The sequence below is a fragment of the Pogoniulus pusillus genome, chromosome 18 (genome assembly GCF_015220805.1).
Source record: "Pogoniulus pusillus isolate bPogPus1 chromosome 18, bPogPus1.pri, whole genome shotgun sequence".
Classification (NCBI taxonomy): Eukaryota; Metazoa; Chordata; class Aves; order Piciformes; family Lybiidae; genus Pogoniulus; species Pogoniulus pusillus.
In genome coordinates, this window is record NC_087281.1 from 13,305,010 (window position 1) to 13,330,525 (window position 25,516).

At 44.1% G+C, this 25,516-nt stretch overlaps 1 protein-coding gene across 7 annotated transcripts in view; it reads left to right on the forward strand.

Annotated features, from left to right (window-relative positions):
* The window catches only part of SMOC2 (SPARC related modular calcium binding 2), a 161,802-nt gene that overhangs the window by 115,997 nt on the left and 20,289 nt on the right, over positions 1-25,516 (forward strand). For all 7 annotated transcript variants that reach the window (XM_064158445.1, XM_064158449.1, XM_064158451.1 and 4 more), the window contains 2 exons: positions 9,614-9,800; positions 15,000-15,082. In XM_064158445.1, the coding sequence (XP_064014515.1) occupies positions 9,614-9,800; positions 15,000-15,082 (270 nt within the window). The remainder of the gene's footprint in view (positions 1-9,613; positions 9,801-14,999; positions 15,083-25,516) is intronic.

Consider the following 25,516-nt stretch of genomic DNA (forward strand, 5'->3'; position numbering starts at 1 on the left):
GGCACTACTGAAACAGAATAGTGAAGAGGTGATTGGCTACAATCAGCATGGCTTCACCAAGGGCAAATCCTGCCTGACAAACCTGGTGGCCTTCTATGAACAGGTCACAACATTCATAGATGAGGGGTGAGCAACTGATGTCATTTACCTGGACCTGAGCAAGGCCTTTGACACTGTCCCACACCACAGCCTGGTCTCCAAGCTGGTGAAACATGGGTTTGATGGGTGGAGCACGAGATGGATAAAGAACTGCCTTGATGGCTGCACCCAAAGAGTGGCTATCAATGGCTCCATGTCCAAGTCGAGGCCAGTGACAAGTGGAGTCCCTCAAGGATCAGTCCTGGGTCCAGTCTTGTTCAACATCTTTGTTGGTGGCATGGACAGATGCATTGAGTGCAGCCTCAGCAAGGTTGCTGATGACACCAAGCTGTGTGGTGCAGGAGACATGCTGGAGGGAAGGGATCCATCCAGAGAGAGCTGGACAGGCTGGAGGGGTGGGCACAAGCCAACCTCATGAGGTTCAACACGACCAAGTGCAAGGTCCTGCATCTGGGTCGAGGCAAAACGAAGCACAAATCCAGGCAGGGCAGTGACTGGCCTCTACTCTGCTCTGCTGAGACCCCACCTGGAGTACTGCATCCAATTCTGGAGCCTCTATTAGAAGTGGGATGTGGTGATGCTGGAGCGTGTCCAGAGAAGGGCCACAAGGATGATTAGAGGGCTGCAGCACCTCTGCTATGAGTTGGGGCTGTTCAGTCTGGAGAAGAGAAGCCTCCCAGGTGACTCTCTTATGGCCTTCCAGTATCTGAAGGATGCCTGCAAAAACCTGGGGAGGAATTTTTTAGGCTATCAGGGAGTGACAGGACTAGGGGGAATGGAGCAAAGCTGGAGGTGGGGAGATTCAGGCTGGGCATGAGGATGAAGTTGTTCATCATGAGAGTGGTGAGAGCCTGGACTGGGTTGCCCATGGAGGTGGTTGAGCCCCATCCCTGGAGGTGTTTAAGGCCAGGCTGGATGAGGCTGTGGGCAGCCTGCTCTAGGGTAGGGTGTTCCTGCCCATGTCAGAGGGGTTGGAACTAGATGATCCTTGTGGTCCCTTCCAACCCTTACTGATTCTATGATCTACCCAGGCCCCAAAAGTGCAAAACAGGGATCAGCTGTGCATTGAGAGTGCTCTGCAAGTGCACATAGAACGCCTGAAATATTTGCTTCCCACAAGTTTTCATAAAGAAGAAAGAATATGGGTAGGAATGTTGCCAGCTTTCTCCAGGCCTTGAGAACCCTTATGCTGATGCATATCTGAACCTAATGTAAATCAAAACATGTGACGCCAGATGAGTATTAATACTGTAATTTACTCTTAGTTTTTGGTTGCCAGCTAGATGTTGGGTCTCAGCCTGAGTGTTTATTATTGTTACATATTACTTAGAGTCAGTACTTGGTCCATGAGCAGATGCTAGGCTTAACTGGAAACATAGATTAACATCAATCTATTCAGCTGAGACCTCATGTACTGTCCATTGAATTTAGTGGGGATTTTTCCCACTAAAGATTGGGCCACATAAATCATAGACTCATAGAATCAGTCTCAAGTTGTACCATGGGAGGTGTAGGCTGGATGTTAGTAGGAAGTTCTTCACTTGAGAGAGTGATTGGCATTGGAATGGGCAGCCCAGGGAGGTGGTGGAGTTGTCATCCCTGGAGGTGTTCAAGCAAAGCCTGGATGAGACACTTAGTGCCATGCTCTAGTTGATTGGCTAGGGCTGGGTGCTAGGTTGGACTGGATGATCTTGGAGGTCTCTCGCAACCTGGTTGATTCTGTGATCACAAGCAAGTGGATCAAATCCTTATCCCAGTGAGATGTGAAATTACTGGAGGGCTGTATTGGTGTCAATACAATAACTGCTTATTTGTCCTGCTTATTATGATTTAAAACCAAAACAGCCCAAAATTGTATCAATCAGTATTTGAAATGTTTTAAAGGGGTGCCTAAGTTATGTTTACATAACAAAGACAGATGATTTGCATAGTATTTTGATTAGCAGAAATTGTCATATAATTTAAGTCCCTGTGTATGAAATCTGGGCATGAATATATTGTCTGAATATCCTACAACATAAACTCTCTCTAATGCTACACTGAGTTCCTCCAGAGCATGCATATCACTTTTCAGAGTACTTTTGTTCACAGGTTTCATGTTGCCTGCTTTCTATAAAGGACATTGATCTTCAAGTCCTAATAAAAGATCTTTGTACTCTGGAAACCAGGCTGCCTAAATTGTCCTTTCATGGCCCATTATGGTAATGGGAAAAGGATGGAGAAGGAACCAACTGAAACAGAATTCCTTGGAATGGATAGTGCTTGTGCACTTTTTGTGATGTTAAAGAAATTGGAAGGAAATGTTGGTACAGTGGCAGGAAATGTTGAAGTAGCATACAGATGCCTTTGTAATTTTTTGCAGATTTGGCAATGTGTTTGTGCAAGATGCAGTGAAATTTAGGTGCAAATAGAGCAATTAAAAAAAAAGGGTGTTAGTGAGCTTTCACACATTAGAAGGATCTGTGATAAAAAACAGCACATACGTCAGAATTTATGAAACAAGACTTACAACACAATTACCAATCTTTATTGATTATTGTCAGTCTTTATTGACCATGGGATTGAGTCCAGCATCAGTAAGTTTGTAGATGGCACCAAGCTAGGAGCAGCTGTGGATCTGTTAGAGGGTAGGAGAGCCCTGCAGAGGGACCTTGACAGGCTGCATGGGTGGGCAGAGGCCAATGGGATGAGATTGAACAAGGCCAAGTGCAGGGTTCTACACTTTGGCCACAACAACCCCAAGCAGTGCTACAGGCTGGGACAGAGTAGCTGGAGACCAGGCAGGCAGAGAGGGACCTGGGGGTGCTGGTAGGTAGTAGCTCAAAATGAGGCAGCAGTGTGCCCAGGTGGCCAAGAGAGCCAGTGGCATCCTGGCCTGGATGAGGAACAGTGTGGCCAGTAGGACAAGAGAAGTTATTCTTCCCCAGTACTCAACACTGATCAGGCCACACCTTGAGGACACACTTGAGCGTCCAGTTCTGGGCTCCTCAATTCAAGAGATGTTGTTATACTGGAACGTGTCCAGAGAAGGGCAATGAAGCTGGTAAGAGGCCTGGAACACAGCCCTGTGAGGAGAGGCTGAGAGAGCTGGGGGTGTGCAGCCTGGAAAAGAGGATGCAGCTCAGGGGGGACCTCATTGCTGTCTACAACTACCTGAAGGGAGGCTGTAGCCAGGTGGGGGTTGGTCTCTTCTGCCAGGCAACCAGCATCAGAACAAGGGGACACAGTCTCAAGTTGTGCTGGGGAAGGTCTAGGCTGGATGTTAGGAGGAAGTTGTTGGCAGAGAGAGTGATTGGCATTGGAATGGGCTGCCCAGGGAGGTGGTGGAGTCGCCATCCCTGGAGGTGTTGAAGAAAAGCCTGGCTGAGGCACTTAGTGCCATGGTCTAGTTGATTGTCTAGGGCTGGGTGCTAGGATGGACTGGATGACCGTGGAGGTCTCTTCCGACCTGGTTGATTCTGTGATTCCATGATTATCAAAGCTTGGGGGCAGGTAACACCCAAACCATCACACCTCAGTGACTGGGTGATACTAGATGATGGGGATTGAAGTGGATGCTCTTTTGAGGTCCCTTCAAGCCTCTGACATTCTGTGATTTTGTGATACTAAGGCTCTTATTGTAAAACTGGAAAAGAAAGTCTGTTTCCTTGCTTGGCTGAAATTTGTGTGTTGAATCACTAATGTTTGTGAACCTAAATAGATTTTTGGGCAGCCACTGCAGGAAGGTTTATCAATCTGAAATTAAGGACCTCAACTGAGCTACCGTGTGGTAGACTTAAGTGGAAAGTGTTTTTTCAGTCCTGTCTAACTGATGTATTGTACTAAGATACTTGAGAAGGCATCCCTTTTTATCCAACAAGCAAAACTAAAGGACCTAAGTGAAAGAACAACAGTTTAAGCATATTCTCTGGAAAGAAGAAGCTGGACTGTCAGTGCTTTTCTCTTCCCAGAGGGAATGTTATTGCAGCAACACATTCCATAGAAAGCTCGATGGTATTTATCCTACTTTTACTGTGACACAAATCTTTGTCTGTACTGTTCACTTTATGAACTTCTGGCATCCATCTGTTATACCTCCAGATCATAGTTGTTGTCAGATTGTTTGGACAAACTATCAGGCTTTTTCTAAGTTATTGACCTTTATCACTGGTTCTCCTGGCAAATGAACATTTGTTGACCATGACTCTTCTGACATTACTAGGGCAATTATTTGCAGCATTATGGTAGTCCTGTCACAAGTGCTCTTAGGCATTACAAGGCTACAACTGCATATTTTCAGTCCTCCTGTTGCAAGTAATTGGAAGTTTGAAAAGCAGTGAATGGTTCTCTCAGGGAGGAAATTACACAGAGGACTACTACTGTACTCAGCACTGGTTAGACCACACCTTGAGTACTGTGTTCAGTTCTGGGCCCCCCAGTTTAGGAGGGACATTGAGATGCTTGAGCGTGTCCAGAGAAGAGCAACAAGGTTGGTGAGAGGCCTTGAGCACAGCCCTACGAGGAGAGGCTGAAGGAGCTGGGATTGGTTAGCCTGGAGAGGAGTAGGCTCAGGGGTGACCTTATTGCTGTCTACAACTACCTGAGGGGTGGTTGTGGCCAGGAGGAGGTTGCTCTCTTCTCTCAGGTGGCCAGCACCAGAACGAGAGGACACAGCCTCAGGCTGTGCCAGGGGAGATTTAGGCTGGAGGTGAGGAGAAAGTTCTTCCCTGAGAGAGTCATTGGACACTGGAATGGGCTGCCTGGGGAGGTGGTGGAGTCGCTGTCCCTGGGGCTGTTCAAGGCAGGACTGGACGTGGCACTTGGTGCCATGGTCTAGCCTTGAGCTCTGTGGTAAAGGGTTGGACTTGATGATCTGTGAGGTCTCTTCCAACCTTGGTGATACTGTGATACTGTGATATTCTGGTTCTGGGAAGAGCAGGGAGGATTATTGGTAAACACTTTTGAACAGTGGGGGAACAAACAGAGGTTGGTGGCACAAGTGGCCATGTCAAAAGCATACAAAAGCTGCACAAATTACTCTCTTGGGCAGTCACTAAGCAGATTGCCCAATGGCTGATGCTCATTAGATATTGGGTAAGGGAAGAAAATACTAAACTCTTCTGCACCTTTGGTCAATGGAAAAAATGCAGTGAGTTCAGCAGATTTGTAATATGGCTCAGTCATTTGACACACAAAGAACTGACAGACATAGTGACCATCACACTAATTTATTTTTCCATATTGTCAAAAACAATCTACATTTAATTCAACAACTAATTTAGGACTAATGATAAATTCCTCTTCGTTTTTATTGTCCATGGGATAAGAGTTGGAAATTAAAGGTTCCAAGAAGGTGAATGTCCTTACAGAAAATATCTTAGGTTCCTTTGTATGTATTTTCCTCTTGAATGTCTGTCTGTTATGAATGGGTTATCAATTATGAAATATTAATAAGATTATTAATATTTTAATTAATACCCAAAAGTATTTGCTTAACTTATTTACAGGGTCTTTATGCTCAGTTGTTCAAACAGATTACAGAATATGTATCATAGAATCATAGAATCAGCCGGGTTGGAAGAGACCTCCAAGATCATCCAGTCCAACCTAGCACCCAGCCCTAAACAATCAACTAGACCATGGCACTAAGTGCCTCAGCCAGTCTGTTCTTATGCACCTCCAGGGACAGTGACTCCACCACCTCCCTGGGCAGCCCATTCCAATGCCAATCACTCTCTCTGGCAACAACTTCCTCCTCACATCCAGCCTAGACCTTCCCCGGCACAACTTGAGGCTGTGTCCCTTTATTCTGATGCTGGTTGCCTGGCAGAAGAGACCAACCCCACCTGGCTACAGCCTCCCTTCAGGTAGTTGTAGACAGCAATGAGGTCAGCCCTGAGCCTCCTCTTCTCCAGGCTAAACATCCCCAGCTCCCTCAGCCTCTCCTCACAGGGCTGTGCTCCAGGCCCCTCACCAGCTTCATTGCCCTTCTCTGGACACATTCCAGTACCTCAACATCTCTCTTGAATTGAGGAGCCCAGAACTGGACACAGGACTCAAGATACCTAATGAAAAAGAGAAAAAAAAAATCTACCTTGAGAAGCAGCTTTGCCTCAGCAAGTCAGTGTGGGAATAAAGACCATTTATCTAGGTCTGTAACACCTGCTCCTAATTCACCACAATGTCAGTGACTGCACTGGCCCTTGACACCCACAGTTTGTTTCGAGTCAGCAGTGCAGTTCTTCGCTAGCTGTTTTAATCAAATGAAACTTGAGAAACTAACCACAGAGTAACTCTGTGGAGGGTCTTATGCTCAGATCTGAAACACCCCATATCTGTCTGTATGGTGCATTCTCCATCACATGCTTTCCAGGCTGTTACATTTTGTCTATCTGAATGACCTGACTCTGTATTCTTTATACACCAATGTGCTTTCTAAACAAAGCTAAGGGAATGAAAATGTATCACTCCCCTGGGTGTGCAAGAGATAATAATAACCATGCATCTGCCAGGCTCTGCTGCTAGTTACAGGGATGTAAAGTGAGAGAAAAATTGAATGGTCCCAAGGTTTATCATTATGAAAATAATTTAGTGGAGTTTAAAGAGGAGTAACAGTTTCTTCCCTTTCACTGCAGATGCTTCACTCTCCATTTGCTTCTTCTCGCTTGATTATATACAAAACATAGTGAACAACTAGGCTAAGTGATGAGTTTTCCTGGGTTATTTTACCTTGTAACTTGATAACCATCTTAATCCAGATTCAGTGAAGAAAAAAAAATGCTACTCTAAGAATATGCTGGTGACAGATCTCTAATTTGTGAAACCATAGCTATTTCAGCACTAGGGTCCTCCCAGTTACATGATTTTACCTTTTCAGTTACTGTGAATCCTGCCTTTTCTTGGCCAATTTTCCATAGGCACATAGAAAAACATGCAAATAATTATCAGTGGCCCAGTCTGTCCTTGCTACATTGAATTTCCAAGCGCAGTTTATCATCTAGACACTGCCACTTTGAGAGCTATTCGATTTGTGGTTATATCAGTGGCTACAGCAAGGCAAAAACATGGAAAATCAATCAATTGATGTAGATGTCCAGCTCAACTGTCTTATGAAACAAGAGCCAGCAGTGTGCACTTGCAGCCCAGAAAGCCAACTAGAACCTAGGCTACATCAGGAGAAGTGTGGCCAGCAGGTCAAGGGAGGTGATTCTCCCCCTCTACTCTGCTCTGCTGAGACCCCACCTGGAGTACTGCATCCACTTCTGGAACCTCTATTACAAGAGGGATGCTGAGATGGTGGAGTGTGTCCAGAGAGGATGCTCAGAGGGCTGGAGCAGCTCTGCTATGAGGACAGACTGAAAGAGTTGGGGCTGTTCAGTCAGCAGAAGAGGAGGCTCCCAGGTGACCTTCTTGTGGCCTTCCAGGATCTGAAGGGTGCCTGCAAAAAAGCTGGGGAGGGACTTTTCAGGGTATCAGAGAGTGACAGGACTAGGGGGAATGGAGCAAAGCTGGAGGTGGGGAGATTCAGAGTGGAGGTGAGGAGGAAGTTGTTGAGCATGAAAGTGGTGAGAGCCTGGACTGGGTTGCCCAGGGAGGTGGTTGAGGCCCCATGGCTGGAGGTGTTTAAGGCCAGGCTGGAGTAGGCTGTGGGCAGCCTGCTCTAGGGTAGTGTGCCTCTGGGCATGGCAGGGGGGAGTTAGAACTAGCTGATCCTTGTGCTCCCTTCCAACCCTGACTGATTCTATGATTCTGTAAGAGGCAAAAAGCATTTAAAAACAAACCAACCAAATAATTGGGGGAAAAAAAAAAGTAAAATCCATGCCTCAGGTTAGCAAGTGGTTGTTTTTCAAACCATTTCCATGGATTGGAACGAAAGATGCTGTTCTGGAAAGCAAGTCATTTTGTAGATGGAATGGCGTGCCATTTAAAGCAGGAAGGTGGTTAACTTCCTGCCACCTTTTCCCCTACAGCAGAAGTCTCACAGGTTTTGGCATGCATACTTGCAAGAAGCTGGCAAGGAGCAGGAGCATTCTGGACATAGCTAGTGACTTTCTGTCAGTTTTTGCCAAAAATTTGCAAAGAATTTTCTGAACCCTGCGGACAAGAATACATGAGAGTAAACTGAAGCTGAAACTCATTGCAGATGCACTAGAAAATCCAGTTCTGCTGTGCCTTGAACTGTGAGAAATGAAGTAAAGACTGCTAGAGATTCGCAGAGTGTATCCTTAGTCTTTAGCTGACTTGAAAGAGGAGCAAATACTACCCACGGTTTTCTTTTGGAGCTGTGAAATGACTTTTGTTTAACTGAAGTGAATCTTTTGTTGATTGATACCCTAGTAACCTGTCACTTTCACAGTATCACAGTATCATCAGGGTTGGAAGAGACCTCACAGATCATCAAGTCCAACCCTTTACCACAGAGCTCAATTTCTGTGTTTTCAGAGCGTTTAACTTTGGCTTTTCAAAGACTTCATTTTTTTGTTGTTGCTCCCCAAGAGTTATACAGAATCATCTAAATTTCACATGATATGAGACTGATTTTAAAGATTCTGGAGAAAAAAAAATGGCTGAGTAGTCTGTCTAATTTGTTATCTCTACAGTGCCACACATAGCAGTTAAATAATGGTCAAAATTTCTCAGCAGAGGTGTTTTGTGTCTACTAATTGGTGTGAATTGACTGCCAGGTTTGTCTGCTCTTTGCCTCCCTGGCTCATAGGCTAGGAATTGGTAGCCCTGTAAGCTTTTCTCACATCCAGAAGATACCTGGGACATAGTTTTAATGGAAAATAAAAATGTGTTACTTTTTCTTGTGGCTCTTTGGTCTCCAGAGCAAAAGAGACATTGACAATACTATCACCTGAAAAGAAGGTGGAAGAATTTTCCCTCTAGTCAGATGGTTTTCCAGAATTGGAAAGGAAGATTAGTATATAAACATCTGAATCATAGAATCAGTCAGGGTTGGAAGGGACCACAAGGATCATCTAGTTCCAACCCCCCTGCCATGCCCAGGGACACCCTACCCTAGAGCAGGCTGCCCACAGCCTCATCCAGCCTGGCCTTAAACACCTCCAGGGATGAGGCCTCAACCACCTCCCTGGGCAACCCATTCCAGGCTCTCACCACTCTCATGCTGAACAACTTCCTCCTCACACCCAGTCTGAATCTCCCCACCTCCAGCTTTGCTCCATTCCCCCTAGTCCTGTCACTCCCTGATATCCTGATGTGTCCCTCTCCAGCTTTTTTGTAGGCTCCCTTGAGATACTGGAAGGTGGTTTAATGGCTGTGGTGGCCTTAGGTTGGTGGTTGCGGTTGGTGATCTTAGAGGTCTCTTCCAACCAAAAAGAATTCTGTGATTCTGTTATGAGTCAACTGTATGAAAAGGAAACTAAAGTTCCTAACAGTGTACAGCATAAATAGATGTAGTGGGTATTTGGACTGTAGCAAGCCTCTTCATATACAATCTTTATATGCAATTAAAAAATGCTATAAAATCTGATAAATACTTCTTCAGTATTTTTCCTTTTCCTTCCAAAAGCATCATCATGTGACCAGGAACTTCAGTCAGCCCTGGAGGAGGCTAAACAGCCCCAGAAAGACAATGTATTCATTCCAGAGTGTGCTCAGGGTGGCCTCTACAAGCCAGTTCAGTGCCACCCTTCCACAGGCTACTGCTGGTGTGTTCTGGTGGACACAGGACGTCCTATCCCTGGCACGTCAACCAGGTAAGGGAATACGTGTTCAGTGCTCAAAAGCTGTGGTGAGGACATGGATGGTATGAGTCACTTAGTGCCAGGAAGACTGGATGAGGCACTTAGTGCCATGGTCCAGTTGATTGGGGGATAGGTTGGACTGAATGAGCTTGGAAGTCTCTTCCAACCTGGTTGATTCTGTGGTTTTGTGACATGCCTTAGTGTGCCATTACTGGTATGTAGATTTCTATTGCAGGTCAAACCATATGTTTCTTCCACTATGATGTGATATATACTTCTAAGAGACACCAAAAGTTAAGGCCAGATGGCCACAGACTCTTTTGCTGCAATGTCACAGGCATTGTCCTTCTCTAGTCCTCTTGTTTTATGCTGGGAAGACAAGGCTTGCAGCAGGTAATGAATAAGCTCACAAGAAACCTCCCACTCCTTAGCCTGAAGAACCAAGTAATATGCTCTATGACTGGAGCCATGGGTAACTTCAGAAAAGTTCAGTTTTCCAGCAACCTCCATACAACTGGCTTTGAGGGAACAACTGCTTGGAAACCCATAGAAAGGAAATGTCATTTTAGTGTGTTAGTAGAAGCTTAGAGTTCAGTCATTTCAGCTTTGCTGGATACATGGCCAAGTGTTGTAAGCCACATAGTGCAGATGTAGGCAAGGCAAGTGTAAGGTTACAAAGCATGCTATGTAGACTGGTTATTGAGGTTTGGCCTCTGTAGGAACACTATAGAAGCTCACAATATGCTGGTGGGCAGTGTGGGTATCTTCATGAATAACAAATGTTGCCAAGCTTAAGGAAAAAGTAATTTTTTATCATTTGTACAAGGCTTGTGGAAAAAAACAACCTCATCAACTTGCTCTCAAATGTTGGATTCATAGATTCATAGAATGCTTTAGATTGGAAGAGACCTTAAAGATCATCTAGTTCTGACCACCCTGACTGATTCTATGATTCACAGGATCACAGGATCACAGGATCACAGGACGTTAGGGGTTGGAAGGGACCCAAGGAGATCATCGAGTCCATCCCCCCTGCCAGAGCAGGACAATGCTATCTAACACAGATCACAGAGGAACACATCCAGACAGGTCTTGAAAGTCTCCAGAGAAGGAGACCCCACAACCTCTCTGGAAAGCCCATTCCAGCTCTCTGTGACCTTTACAGTAAAGATGTTTCCCCTTGTGTTGAGGTGGAATCTCTTGCGCTGCAACTTACATCCATTGCTCCATGTCCTATTCCAGGGAGCAGTGAGCAGAGCCTGTCCCCTCCCTTCTGGCCAACTCTCAGATACTTATAAACATTTATCAAATCCCCTCTAAGTCTTCTCTTTTGCAGACTAAAAAAACCCAGGTCCCTCAGCCTCTCCTCATAAGCCATGCCCTCCAGTCCCCTAATCATCCTCGTAGCCCTCCGCTGAACCCTCTCCAGCAGATCCCTGTCCCTCTTAAACTGGGGAGCCCAAAACTGAACACAGTATTCAAGATGAGGTCTCACCAGGGTAGAGTAGAGGGGGAGGAGATCCTCCTTTGATCTGCTGGACATACTTTTTCTAATATTCCCCAGGATCCCATTGGCCTTCTTGGCCACAAGGGCATATTGCTGTGCCAGAGTTAACTTGTTATCCACCAGGACCCCCCGGGTCCCTCTCCACAGGACTGCTTCCCAGCAGATTCTATGGTGTATGTTATCTTCCAGCTTTCTATTGTAAAATTCATATTGCAAGAGGAGCTGTTAAAGCACTGTTGTAGGAACTGATAGCATTAGTACTCCTGATAGCAGGGTGGATACATGGCAGCCTAGAATCTGTGTTCTGGAAATCTGGATTGAATCACTAGGTAACAACAGTGAGAGGACAGACAGATCTAGGAAACTGTTGCCAGAGGAGCTTAGCATTTTGGATAGTGTTAGTTTTGAACATATTCATGAGGATGAAATAGATCATATTAGCAGACTCAGAGGAAATTAGACACACAAGATGAATGGAAATTATTAGAACATTAACTGTATTCACCATCTGGTGTTCCATCATCAGAAAATAAGGTAAATTATTTGTCATTAAATCATAGAATCAACCAGGTGGGAAGAGACCTCCAAGATCATCCAGTCCAACCTAGCACCCAGCCCTATCCAGTCAGCTAGACCATGGCACTAAGTGCCTCATCCAGGCTTTTATTTGAAAGTATTACGGAAAAAATATTATCTCATTCTAGAGTTAAAATAAATATATGTGAAAAAAGAACTACTCTAGGACTTCTAAGACAGTAAAACTCACCTGAAATAGGCAAAATTGTGATATAAAGTTGTCTTTAGAGGAAGTATCCATTTAAATAAAAGGAGGTAGTGCATTTAAAGGCTACAACCAACTATTCCCCTAAAAATCTATCAGTATGATCCTCACCAGCTGGCTCCCAGTGCATCTTGGGTATCACAGTGTGACTCTTTGCTCAGAAGGGCCATGAGTCTGTGTTTTCACTTGGAACACTTCAGCAACTAGGGTCATGAGCAAAATAATCCCCAGTGCACTTGCACGAGAGATGTTAAGCTTAAAAAAGCAATGTAAATGAGCTCTTACATGAGGCTACCTGCACTATAGAATCCCTGTGAATGTCTCCATCCTCTACTGCTGAGTATACCTCAGTAAATGTCAGACCTTCCCAGCAGGATGCTTAGAGGTGCAAAGCTGTCTTCATAAACCTTTGCCAGCTCTAGATATACATTTAAAATTTTTCTCCTTTAAAATTCAAAATAATGACTTGGACTGTCTTTTGGTGATGTTATTTTTAGCCTGATAATGCTCCATGCTGTTTCTTTCCCACACTTTTTCCATGAAAAATGATGCAAGCATGTTTCTGTTATCAATTCTTGCATGGCTCTTATTTATGGTAAATTCCTAATGATGGATTTTCTTTCTCAGTTGCTTTATAGAGTTACATGTAGACTTTTCACATCACAGCATTTTAATACCTGCTGAGCTGCAAAAGATTTAGTTTTTGTGTGAAGATTTGCATGTATTTAACAGAAATATAAACCAGCTCCTCAATTCAAGAGAGATGTTGAGACACTGGAACACGTCCAGAAAAGGGCTACGAAGCTAGTGAGGGGTCTGGAACACAGCCCTGTGAGGAGAGGCTGAGGGAGCTGGGGATGTTTAGCCTGGAGAAGAGGAGGCTCTGGGGTGACCTCACTGCTGTCTACAACTACCTGAAGGGAGGCTGTAGCCAAGTGGGGGTTGGTCTCTTCTTCCAGAAAACCAGCATCAGAACAAGGGGACACAATCTCAGGTTGTGCCAGGGGAGGTCTAGGCTGGATGTTAGGAGGAAGTTGTTGGCAGAGAGAGTGATTGGCATTGGAATGGGCTGCCCAGGGAGGTGGTGGAGTCGCCATCCCTGGAGGTGTTGAAGCAAAGCCTGGCTGAGGCACTTAGTGCCATGGTCTGGTTGACTGCATAGAGCTGGACTGGAGGATTGTGGTTGGATAGGTTGGACTGAATGATTTTGGAGGTCTCTTCCAACCTGGTTGATTCTGTGATTCTATGATTCTTTGGTACATTTGAATTAGCTTATTTTAGTTAGTCATTTTAGTATTCTTCTCAATAAATGTAATTTAGGAGGATGTAGAATAAGAGAATTTCTGAAGAATATGAGCAGTTATATGAAATATGAAAGGACCTCGACTCAGTGTACAGTGAACCTGTGCACACATGTGTGTGCATGACATTGCATGTTTGACTGCAGAGTGAAACATTTCTCTGACATACCAGACATCAAGTCCTGCAGCTTCAAAGCTGCTTTCAGAAAATGAGAAAGTAACATTTCTCAGAAAAAGATTCTGTCAAGCTGAGTTTAAAACCATCGTGCATCAATAGTGGGACATAAGAAAAAAGAGGAGAACTGTCAGCAGATGCTCCCACGCCTTCCAGTCTTGCACCACACTCTTAGCAGTGTTGCATAAGTTAGTGTTTGTTGGAAATACAAATAGCACAGTTTCTTCTTAACAGCTGGATGAACGAAGTGAGCTGAAGTAAACTCAGAAAGCAGAGAGGAACCAGAATATTCAAGCAGCAGATGGAGATTCAGTCTTTTTCACAACTCATTTCAAGTAGTTCCAGCCCAGTTCCTTTCCTTTTTTAAACCCTGTCGGTTCTTTGCTCATGTTCAAAATGTTAACTGTTCTTGGTTAGGCCCTCTTATGTAAACTGACACTTTTTGCTGGAGAGGATACAGTAGCATGTGGCTTTAGAGCTCCAGTAGTAACTACCTACGGTACCTGTCTTACTATAGCACTGAAATTGCTTCTCTGGTGTTTCCCAACAGAAATACTGTGTCAGATGTCAGAACTTGTCATATTGTTTATTGCTTTTTCATTTCTTAGGTGGGAGAAGAGCCTGACTTTGGGATGGGGGGGTTGTATTTTTTGAGAAGAGCCTGACTTTGGGATGGGGGGGTTGTATTTTTTTGTTGATGTTGTTGCTTTTCCAAATTTTATTATCACAGTATCACAGTATCAACAAGGTTGGAAGAGACCTCACAGATCATCAAGTCCAGCCCATTACCACAGAGCTCAAGGCTAGACCATGGCACCAAGTGCCACGTCCAGTCCTGCCTTGAACAGCCCCAGGGATGATGACTCCACCACCTCCCCGGGCAGCCCATTCCAGTGTCCAATGACTCTCTCAGTGAAGAACTTTCTCCTCACCTCCAGCCTAAATCTCCCCTGGCACAGCCTGAGGCTGTGTCCTCTCGTTCTGGTGCTGGCCACCTGAGAGGAGAGAGCAACCTCCTCCTGGCCACAACCTCCCCTCAGGTAGTTGCAGACAGCAATAAGGTCACCCCTGAGCCTCCTCTTCTCCAGGCTAACCAATCCCAGCTCCCTCAGCCTCTCCTCATAGGGCTGTGCTCAAGGCCTCTCCCCAGCCTCGTCGCCCTTCTCTGGACACGCTCAAGCATCTCAATGTCCCTCCTAAACTGGGGGGCCCAGAACTGAACACAGTACTCAAGGTGAGGTCTAACCAGTGCAGAGTACAGGGGCAGAATGACCTCCCTGCTCCTGCTGGCCACACCATTCCTGATGCAGGCCAGAGCAGTTCCCTACAGTCTTCTCCAGATAGAATGGAGAAATAACAGAAATAATTTATTTGGAAGAAATAACAGTTTTCCAACTTGTTATCAAATTAATCTCATCTGGATTTGTTCTCTCTGTTTATTCTTTAGGTATGAGCAGCCTAAGTGTGATAGTGGTGCCAGAGCTCACCCAACCAAAACAAAGGATTTGTACAAAGGACGCCAGCTTCAAGGTCAGTGAAATAAGTGAAATAGCTAAATGTGGGTTAATGGATTCCAGTGCTTTGTTTATTCACTGGAATAAATCAGAAAGTCATTTCTTACTCTATAGCAAAACAATGTATGGTTTAGATATCACTGTATTTATATGTCACTAACTAAAGTCTTTGACTGTGGAACAATGTATGTATATATGGATCTTGGGATGTTGTCAGACAAAGTAAGACTCTTTTTTCTCTGTAGTTCAAAGGCAGTCACATTTACATACTGTAACTGTTATGACAACAACAGGGAACACTGAGAAGTCAGTAAATATGTCCAGGATAATTTAGCCTTCACTTCATAATCCTTGTTCTATCAAGGATTTGTACAAAGGATGCCAGCTAGGATCTGTTCTCTGGGAGATTGGCCTCTACCTTCAAATAAGTCTAAAATTTGTATAATCTACTTAATTTTCTCCAAGAATAGCCTTGTCAGTGTACTCAGCCAAGCACCAGCCTGACTGCAGCACAGGCTTCCACAGGGGTCAGCACACATGCAGTAAGTCGCCTTTTACTGTTCCCCCTTCAGGGCAGGGCAGGGTGGGAAAGCAGTTTTCACACCTTCTTCTCCCATTCAAACCCACAGGGGGGCGGGGGAGAAGAAAGGAATTTGGGGTACCCCCAGGACATTCACAGCTCTTACCAAATGGTCTTCATTTCTCATCCTTCTCAAAAATACGGAGGGAGCATGCCTGACTTGTAATTTTGCTGTTTCCTGCTCAGAGTTCAGCAGGAACCATATGTGCTATGTAGATCCTTAGACATGTGAAACTTAGTGGCAAGTACATCTCTGTTGACAGTCAGATTGACGATGCTTATCCATCATTTCAGCGGTCCATACTTGCTCACTGAAGTTATTTACTGATGTTTTAACTTCAGAGAAGTTAACAGATATTTCAGGGAAAATTTGGGAAATATTATGAACTTTATTGTGGCCTTTCAGTACTTGCAGAGGGCTCATAACAAACACGGGAATGGACATTTTAGTAGGAGCTGTCGCGATAGGACAAGGGATAATTGTTTTAAACTGAAAGAGGGTAGTTTTAAGCTAGATTTAAGGAAGAAATTCTCTTATGAATAGGATAGTAAAACACTGGAAATGTTTCCTCAGAAAGGTGGCAGAAGCCCCCTCCTTGGGAGCATTCAAGGTCTGATTAGGTGGAGTTCTGAGCAACCTGCTGTAGTTGAATATGTCCCTGCTCACTGCAAAGATGTTTGACTAGAGGACCTTTGAAGTCCCCTTCCAACCCAAACTGTTCTATGATATTTTACAATCTTTACTCCAAACAAACCAATGAAAAATTTGCCACTGCACCCCTACACTTAAGAAAATCACCCAGACTAAACTCAGCAGCTGAAAATTAAGGAATGAAGCTATATTTGCAGCTTAGCACAATATACAGGCATATATATACAAATACAGAATCACAGAATCAACCAGGTTGGAAGAGACCTCTAAGATCATCCAGTCCAACCTAGCACCCAGCCCTATCCAGTCAACTAGATCATGGCACTAAGTGCTTCATGCAGGCTTTTCTTCAACACCTCCAGGGTCAGTGACTCCACCACCTCCCTGGGCAGCCCATTCCAATGACAAAGCACTCTCTCTATATATATACAGTTTATATAGAGTTTCATACAAATTAAAAGTAACACTGAAACATAAAACCTCTCCCAGAAACAAAGTCCCCAGGAAGGCTCCAGACCCAAACCTGCTTTCCCCTCCCTCTTTTCCTCCCTACAGAAATAACCAGATCAACCCATGTATATCTCACATGATAAATCTGGAGATCTGAGATGAGATGTCAAAAAAAAAGATGACAAGGAGGTTAAAGGAAAAAGGGGTTATGTGGATTAGAGAGTTAAGGCAGAGACAGCCACAGAGACCATACTGCCAGAAAGAAGGCGCAGCCACAAGTGAGAGCTGAACAACGTGTGTGAAGTGGCTGTCTTACCTATATTTTGACTAGTTGCATTTCTCAGCAGAAGAATGGGTGATATAGGGCACATGTTGGTTTTCATCTTTCTTTTCACAGCTAAGGATTTAATTTCTCTCAGTAAAAATTAGCCTCAAACCAGCACACAAACCCACTGGTACATCCTCAGGTGGAGTTCTGCAGCTATGCAGATTCATACCCCTGAAAATTTGAACCCACTACATGTTAAGCCAAATACTTTTAGCAATAATTTACAAATAATTTAAAATGCAGGTTTTGGCACAGATATCTTGTTAAGAGAAAACTGTAAAAAGTAAGGGCACCTTGAAGTCTGTGGCAAAATTCCCCTTGATTGTGCTCATTTGAGCTAAACTGAGCTAAGAATATATCCTCACATCCTAAGGGTAATGTAATATAAAGCATCTGAAATTGAAGGCTAGTCTAATGTTTGTAAGAATGATCCAAGCCACCTGTATTTGTAAGATTGGGCTGGATGTTATATAATAATAATAACTCTCCCCATTAGATTGCTAGGCTATTTTTTAAAATCAAGGCATTCTCCTGAGGTTGCTTGTGGTTTTGATCCTTCTCAGAAGCTAGTTACTCTGAGATAACAAACATGAACAGAAAAAAAGTTTAATGGATGTCACATAATGGTTCTTTTCGTTTTCTCACAGTCAGTTTTCAAATGTTTGTGTTTTGACCTCTTGTTTTCCTCCATGTTATACACGTGTGTAAGCCCTGTAATGAACTGACATATTGTGTAATGTATCTTGAATGGTTTATTTCAGGCTTTGGCAGAATTGATGTGTTAAACAGAAATTCAATTTTCTACACACCTGGTCAAGTGTATTTAAAACACAGAATCATAGAATCAGCCAGGTTGGAAGAAACCTCCAAGATCATCCAGTCCAACCTAGCACCCAGCCCTAAACAATCAACTAGGCCATGGCACTAAGTGCCTCAGCCAGGCTTTGCTTCAACACCTCCAGGGACAGCAACTCCACCACTTCCCTGGGCAGCCCATTCCAATGCCAATCACTCTCTCTGGCAACAACTTCCTCCTAACATCCAGCCTAGACCTTCCCTGGCACAACTTGAGACTGTGTCCCCTTGTTCTGATGCTGGTTGCCTGGCAGAAGAGAACAACCCCCACCTGGCTACAGCCTCCCTTCAGGTAGTTGAAGACAGCAATGAGGTCAGCCCTGAGCATCCTCTTCTGCAGGCTGCACACCCCCAGCTCCCTCAGCCTCTCTTCACAGGGCTGTGTTCCAGGCCTCTCACCAGCTTTGTTGCCCTTCTCTGGACATGTTCCAGTATCTCAACATCTCTCTTGAATTGAGGAGCCCAGAACTGGACACAGGACTCAAGGTGTGGCTTGACCAGTGTTGTCCTTCTGGCCACACTGTTGTGATCCAGGCCAGGATGCCTTTGGCTCTCTTTGCCACCTGGGCACCCTGCGGGGTCATCTTCAGCTACTATCTACCAGCACTCCCAGGTCCCTTTTCTGCCTGGCTGCTCTCCAGCCACTCTGTCCCCAGCCTCTAGTGCTGCTTGGAGTTGTTGTGGATAAAGTGTAGAACCCTGCACTTAGTCTTGTTAAATGTCATCCCCTTGGCCTCTGCCCACCCATCCAGCCACTTTCTGTACTTTTGAGAGAAAGGCTCTCTGACAATCAGGGAGTATGTTCAGTGTTCATGTTTTCCACATACTAACATGGATTGCCTGAGAGGACCAGTGAAACTGGCCAACAGTGTTAAGAGGCAAAAGCAGTGTTGCACACTCACTGAAACTGCTGTTACTTTAGAAAACATCAGTATTAAGCAACGTTTCCAGATGAGGCTCAAAGGTAATGCCAGGTTATTTTGGCACTAGTCATGAAAGTTTAAAGACACGACATACATGCTGTATCTTGGTAATGAAGTGCTGCAGCCTTGGTGCAGCCGCAGATAAAGGACAGCATACCTTCTTACTGTTAGTATGGAGACAATGAGAGCAGAGAAGAGCTTGGGAAGTCTCCATGCTTAGTCTACTTGATGGTTCATATCAGAATAATTTACGGTTGTGTAGTCTGGGATCTTAGTGTTCTGGGTACTGTGCAGACACAGAATGACAAGATGATGTCTGGAATGTTTGCTGTCTACTGATTGTAAAGCCACTTGGACTATGGGTGGACAGATGCCATGAACTGAAGATGACAAAATTTCCTCAGAGTGCTTCAGCATGCCAGTGTGTGTCACCTCTGTTTTACACTGGCTGAGCTTGTGCCTGCTTTGCCCCAGATCCCTTTTTGCTTCAGGTATTTGCAGGGGGTTGGAACTGGATAATCCTCGAGGTTTCTTCCAACCTAAACCACTCTATGATTCTGTTCTGTGATTCTATTTAGACAAATGTGTTTCTCTGGCCTCAGTGATGAGACATAGAACAATTCATCTTGTTCATAAAGACAATCATGGCCAGACTGATATCCCTTGGGTTCAATACAAATTTTAGGTCTCCAGAAGTGAAAGCCTTTGAGGAGGAAATTAACTTATTCAGGCATCTGGGAATTCTTTCAGAGGATTCAGAATGCTTTGCAATATTCAGAAATTTGCTTCTCTATAGCTCGGCAGGAGTACTGCTCCTCAGAGATTCCTGATGTGAGCATATGGCAAAATTCCATGAATAATTTGGGGAAATAAATGGTTTACAAGTTTTGCCACTTATGCTTGTGAAATTCTTGAATTTGTTCACTATCTAAAAATGTCTTTTGGTAAATCCTCTTGCTCTGTAAGTCATCCACAAGCCATTCAATGTAAATATTCCTAAAATACAGTTCACGACCCATTGAACCCTCATCCTGCAAGCACTTACCCACATTCTTCTTCTGATTAGCTCCATTAAAATCAAAAGAGCTTTAACATATGGTTGTAAAGTTAAGCTATGGCATAATGTTTGTAGGATGAATGTGTAGGCTTGTTCCATAACCCTTGATAGCCTACATGCTATGTAGTCTCTGATTGTTAAATAGGGTGCAGGCACTCAGAACCACTGCAAAGTCAGGGGTTTTCAGCACCACAGTACTACTCCTATTCCTTAACTGAAGAGCTACAGAATCCATCCTTATGAGTTTGAATTTTGGGTTCTTTGAGTGAATGATCCAGACTTGCTGGTAGTGAATCAATCTGAAATTCGCTTTGGAACACAGTTAAATGCAAAGCAAATGCAACCGAATCAAATTGATTTAAGAATTGGTGAGTATTCATCACTTTTTTTTGTGTGATACACCTCACTACAGACTGTTTTGTGCTGCAAACTTCATAATGGGGAAAAGTATCAGTAAGCAAATAGTTCCTAGCTTTTGTAGCCTTCCACAGTTATGACTGAAAATGTTTACTAGAGGAAAATAAACCTGAAGTTTAAAACACTTTGCAGCTCTCTGCAGAGAAAAGCAGGATCCAGGCATAGCTAATGACTGGCATATTTATCTATGTGGTTAAAGTGTGTTATATCTACTCTACACCTTGTGGTGAAAGAATATGCTGCATTTTGGATTGACCACATAAATGGAATTTCACATTCAGTTCTAGTCTTGCCACTCTCCTACATGTCTCTCATTTTCAACAGCTCAAGCAGGAAGGCATCATAAAAATTTCTAGTAGTTGTGTATGTATGTATATATGTGTGCACATGAGTAATTTAGGTTTAGGAAGGGCAGGTCCTGCCTGACCAACCTGATCTCCTTCTATGATCAGGTTACCCACCTGGTGAATGTGGGGCAGGCTGTGGATGTAGTCTACCTGGACTTCAGCAAAGCCTTTGACACCATCTGCCACAAGAAGCTCCTGGCAAAGCTGGCAGCTCATGGCTTGGACAGATTCACTCTGATACGGGTCAAGTCAGCCTGATTTCAGTGCCAGGGAAACTGATGGAGCAGGTTATCTTGGGGGCAATAACTGCACACCTGAGAGATGGCCAAGGGCTGAGGTCCAGCCAACATGGATTTAGGAAGGGCAGATCCTGCCTCTCCAACCTGATCTTCTATGATCAGGTGACCCGCTTGGTGGATGTGGGGAGGCCTGTGGATGTGGTCTATCTGGACTTCAGCAAGGCCTTTGACACTGTCCCCCACAGCAAACTGCTGGCTGAGCTGTCAGCCCATGGCTTGGATGGCAACACTCTGTGCTGGGTTAGGAACTGGCTGGAGGGATGAGCCCAGAGAGTGGTGGTGAATGGTGCCACATCCAGCTGGCAGCCAGTCACTAGTGGTGTCCCTCAGGGATCAGTGCTGGGCCCCATCCTCTTTAACATCTTCTATGAGATCTTACGTAGCCCTAAATTTAAATCTGTGTTTATACTAGCAAACACATGTATACACAGAGATCCTCTGGTACCTCTCAGCTCACTCTCCTGTGAAAGGGTTTTCAAACAGTTTCTACTTAGGAATATACCAAAGCCATCTCAGTAAAGAGCTTTCTTGTGTCTTGAATTGAACTGAACCCATGAGCTGTATCCTGTTTCTACTGTTTGTAGTGAACCATTGTGCCACTTTAGAAAAGCAAATTACAGTTCTCTGATCACAGAATCACAGAATCAACCAGGTTGGAAGAGACCTCTAAGATCATCCAGTCCAACTTATCACCCAGCCCTGTCCAATCAACTAGACCATGATGCCTCCCTCAAGCTGATCACACCATTCAGGTTTAAGAAAACTGATTTTGCTATCACAGATTTAAAAATTATTAAGTGTCATTTTATTAAAAAGAAGGGGGGGGAAAACCTAAGTCAAAAGTATCTGACATCTGATATAATCAAGATGGGTATACAGGTAGTTGATAGAAATTAGCTTTGTAGTTGACTTAGTAAATAATAGTTTAGAGTCATAGAATCAACCAGGTTGGAAGAGATCTCCAAGAGCATCCAGTCCAACCTAGAACCCAGCCCTAGCCAGTCAACTAGACCATGGCACTAAGTGCCTCAGCCAGGCTTTTCTTGAACACCTCCAGGAATGACAACTCCACCACCTCCCTGGGCAGCCCATTCCAATGCCAATCACTCTCTCTGGGAACAACTCCCTCCTAACATCCAGCCTAGACCTCCCCCAGCACAACTTGAAACTGTGTCCTATTGTTCTGTTGCTGATTGCCTGGGAGAAGAGATCAACCCCCACCTGGCTACAGCCTCCTTTCAGGTAGCTGTAAACAGTGATGAGATCTCCCCTCAGCCTCCTCTTCAAATTAAATGTTCATAGATGTTGTATTCTGCTCCCCAAGCATTGGAACAGACATTTGTTACTCTGCTTTCCTGCTTTCAGACACCAGAGTCTGGAAGGGCTGCAGGAGGTGGGATGACATTGGGATGACACCAGTTGTGTGCATCCCTGCACTGAGTTAAGTTGAGACAATCAACTCCTTCCACATGTGGAAGGAGACAGCTTGTTCAGACATGAGTCTGTGCTGGGAGCAAGATGAGATAAATGAGGTCTTTGTATCTTTTCCTGTCAGAGTAATCTAGGAGGGGTTTTGAACTATGCTTTTACGAAGTGGAATGAACTGCTCAGGCCAGCCCACCTTTCCTGTAGGCACATGTATGTGCCTGCCTAGAGGTTTCTATGTGATATATTCTTCCAAGAGAGAAGATTTGCCCTGTGCTATGATGATGAGCACAACAGCCTCAGGCAACGTTAAGTTCAGTGCACATACAGTGTGCACTCTCTATTTATCAATGATTTCCATGTGTTTTAAAGTTACTGAGTCACAAGTTACCATGTACAGCACCAGAAATAGTCACAGTTTTCACTGCTTTGCATATTCTCAGATTTCTCATGAAGACCTGTTAACAAATTGGAGTCTACTTAAGCATGAGTGAAAAATGGAGCTTTCCAGCTTTACAGTTGTGTCTCAGCATCTTTTCTTTGAGAAAAGTAAGGAGATTCATAGTGAAAAAACGTGATTGATGCCTTCTGCATATATCAAAGGACTCCTTTCTATAAACAGTGTGAGGCTTTTTTTCCATGGCAAGTCAGGACACTTAGTTAATTAAGATTTTTTGGTTAATATCTCTCTTCCTTCTTTATCATTTAGTGGAATCCAGGTTCTTCTATCTGCTTGTGCAGAACATATTTCATCATAATTAGAATGACAGCTGGGTTACAGAGTTTAGGATTATCTAAGCTACATAAACAGCACCTACAAAGAGTTCTTGCTCCAAAATGTCATTGACTTTGTCATATTGATCTGAACCAAAATAATGTGGGAAAATAATTAATATTAAATATACAATCCTGATGTCAAAATTTGAAAGGAAGCATGCTTCTCTGACTCAACTTGGTCTGGTTCCTACTGAATCAAAGGAAACCAGACTCACATAAAAATAAGATTACTTTGTTTCCTAAGTTGTATAATATTTGCTATATTTTTCATGAAACTCCAGTGTTTTTAGACTGTGATTTTTTCCCCCCAGCACTAAAATGACCTGTTTTGCAATCATATTCCCTGTTTTGATTGTCCACTTTCTTTGTCACGATGCTGATTTTATCCTTTGTCTGATGTGCTGCTTTTCCCCTGCTTCTTGCTTCTTGCTTAAAGAGTTCAAGGCTAAGAGATGCCACAACATCTGTGCCTCACATGTATACAAGCCCATTTCATGTGTTCTGTGAGCTGTGCAGGATTTATGCATAGTGGCAAGAGAGATGTTGAGGTGCTGGAACGTGTCCAGAGAAGGGCAACAAGGCTGGTGAAGGGCCTGGAACACAAACCCTATGAGGAGAGGCTGAGGGAGCTGGGGGTGTTTAGCCTGGAGAAGAGGAGGCTCAGGGGAGATCTCATCACTGCTTAGAGATACCTGAAGGGAGGCTGTAGCTAGGTGGGGGTTGATCTCTTCTCCCAGGCAACCAACAACAGAACAAGGGGACACAGTCTCAAGTTTTGCTGGCTGGATGTTAGGAGGAAGTTATTGCCAGAGAGAGCGATTGGCATTGGAATGGGCTGCCCAGGGAGGTGGTGAAGTCACCACCCCTGGAGGTGTTGAAGCAAAGCCTGGCTGAGGCACTTAGTGCCATGGTCTAGTTGACTGGATAGGGCTGGGGGATAGGTTGGACTGGATGATCTTGGAGGTCTCTTCCAGCCTGGTTGATTCTATGATTCTATTTCTGGCTTTTCCACTATATGTGTTTGTCAGTAGGAAAAGTTTAATCCAGTAGGGATTTCAAACATTGACTCATTTGAAGTTCCTATAAAAACCCAATTTCTTGAAACATTTTGACCCCGATATTAATAGGATGCAAAGCTCTCTGGGATCCAAGCTCGTGGTTCAGTGCGTGTACCACAAAGCCTTTTTGCAAAACTGGCAAACGAATCAGGGAAAGAGGTTAATGTTCAGTGCAGTGGTAGATATGCAAGGTTCAGGAATCAGGCTTTAACTTACAGCTCCCTATATGGTTTGGTAACAAAAAGAAGGTACACTGCTGTGATGCTGGCATTTCCAATGCTTAGAAAAGCAGGGCTCGCTGTTCATCACAAGCTGGTTTTGTTTCTGAAGTTCATTCATTTCCCTGACATAGGCAAGTGCTTTAGTGAAACTAAGGTTACTTATTAAAACAGGACTCTTCTGGGAGAGCAAAAACTGTATGGTTTATTCTGCAGTGAAACCTTGTTTTGTCAAATTCCTCAGCTGCTTGAGCTTTAAGCTTGGAGACCTAGCGAAGCGCTCCGGCAAATGCTTTGTTGTTGCTAGCTCTCGTTGATATCTGGCTGTGGGGCACCTTGTGGGCAGGCTTCACTTGATAATAACTCCATGTGGAAGACTAGGGGGGAAGGAGGAATGTCAACAGATCACTGCTCTGGTTATTTGAAATCAGCCAAAGGAAAGTCACCCTGGGAAGCAAGTCAGAAAACTCTGGTTTATGTGAGAGGAAAGGCATGCATTTCTTATCATAAAACTACTACCTGAATGAGCCTATTAAGCTTGGAGTCCTTGTTCCAAATCAAACCTAGTCTTCTGGAATGAGGGTAAAAACATCACATTAGACTCACTAGATCTTACTTTAATGTAATGTTATGCCATTTTATAATGTAATGTTATGCCATTTCTATGTATCAGATGGCTGATATATAGAAATTGAGCTGCTTCAACAGTGAATTGCAGAAACTGTTCAACTGTGCAGAAAAAGAAGGGTAATTTGTGTGCCCCACATCTCAGATGGCCCTTGTAAGTGGGGTCATTTTCAGTGCTAATACTGAGGAGTGATGTTTTAATGTATTTTATATTAAGGTAAGTATTTGTAACCTATGCATAGGCTCAAGTTTCCCCTCACAGATTAGTTTTCTCTCCACTTAGCAACACTTTTAATTTGGAGACAAGTAGGAATTAACTGGGTGAATTTGCTTGTAGCCAACCCAAAATTTTAACTCCTTCCTTCAACAGCAAAAGATTCATTCCCCAGCCCCTCTACCCTACAGCTGCCTTCTGTGTGACTTATCTTTGTTTACAG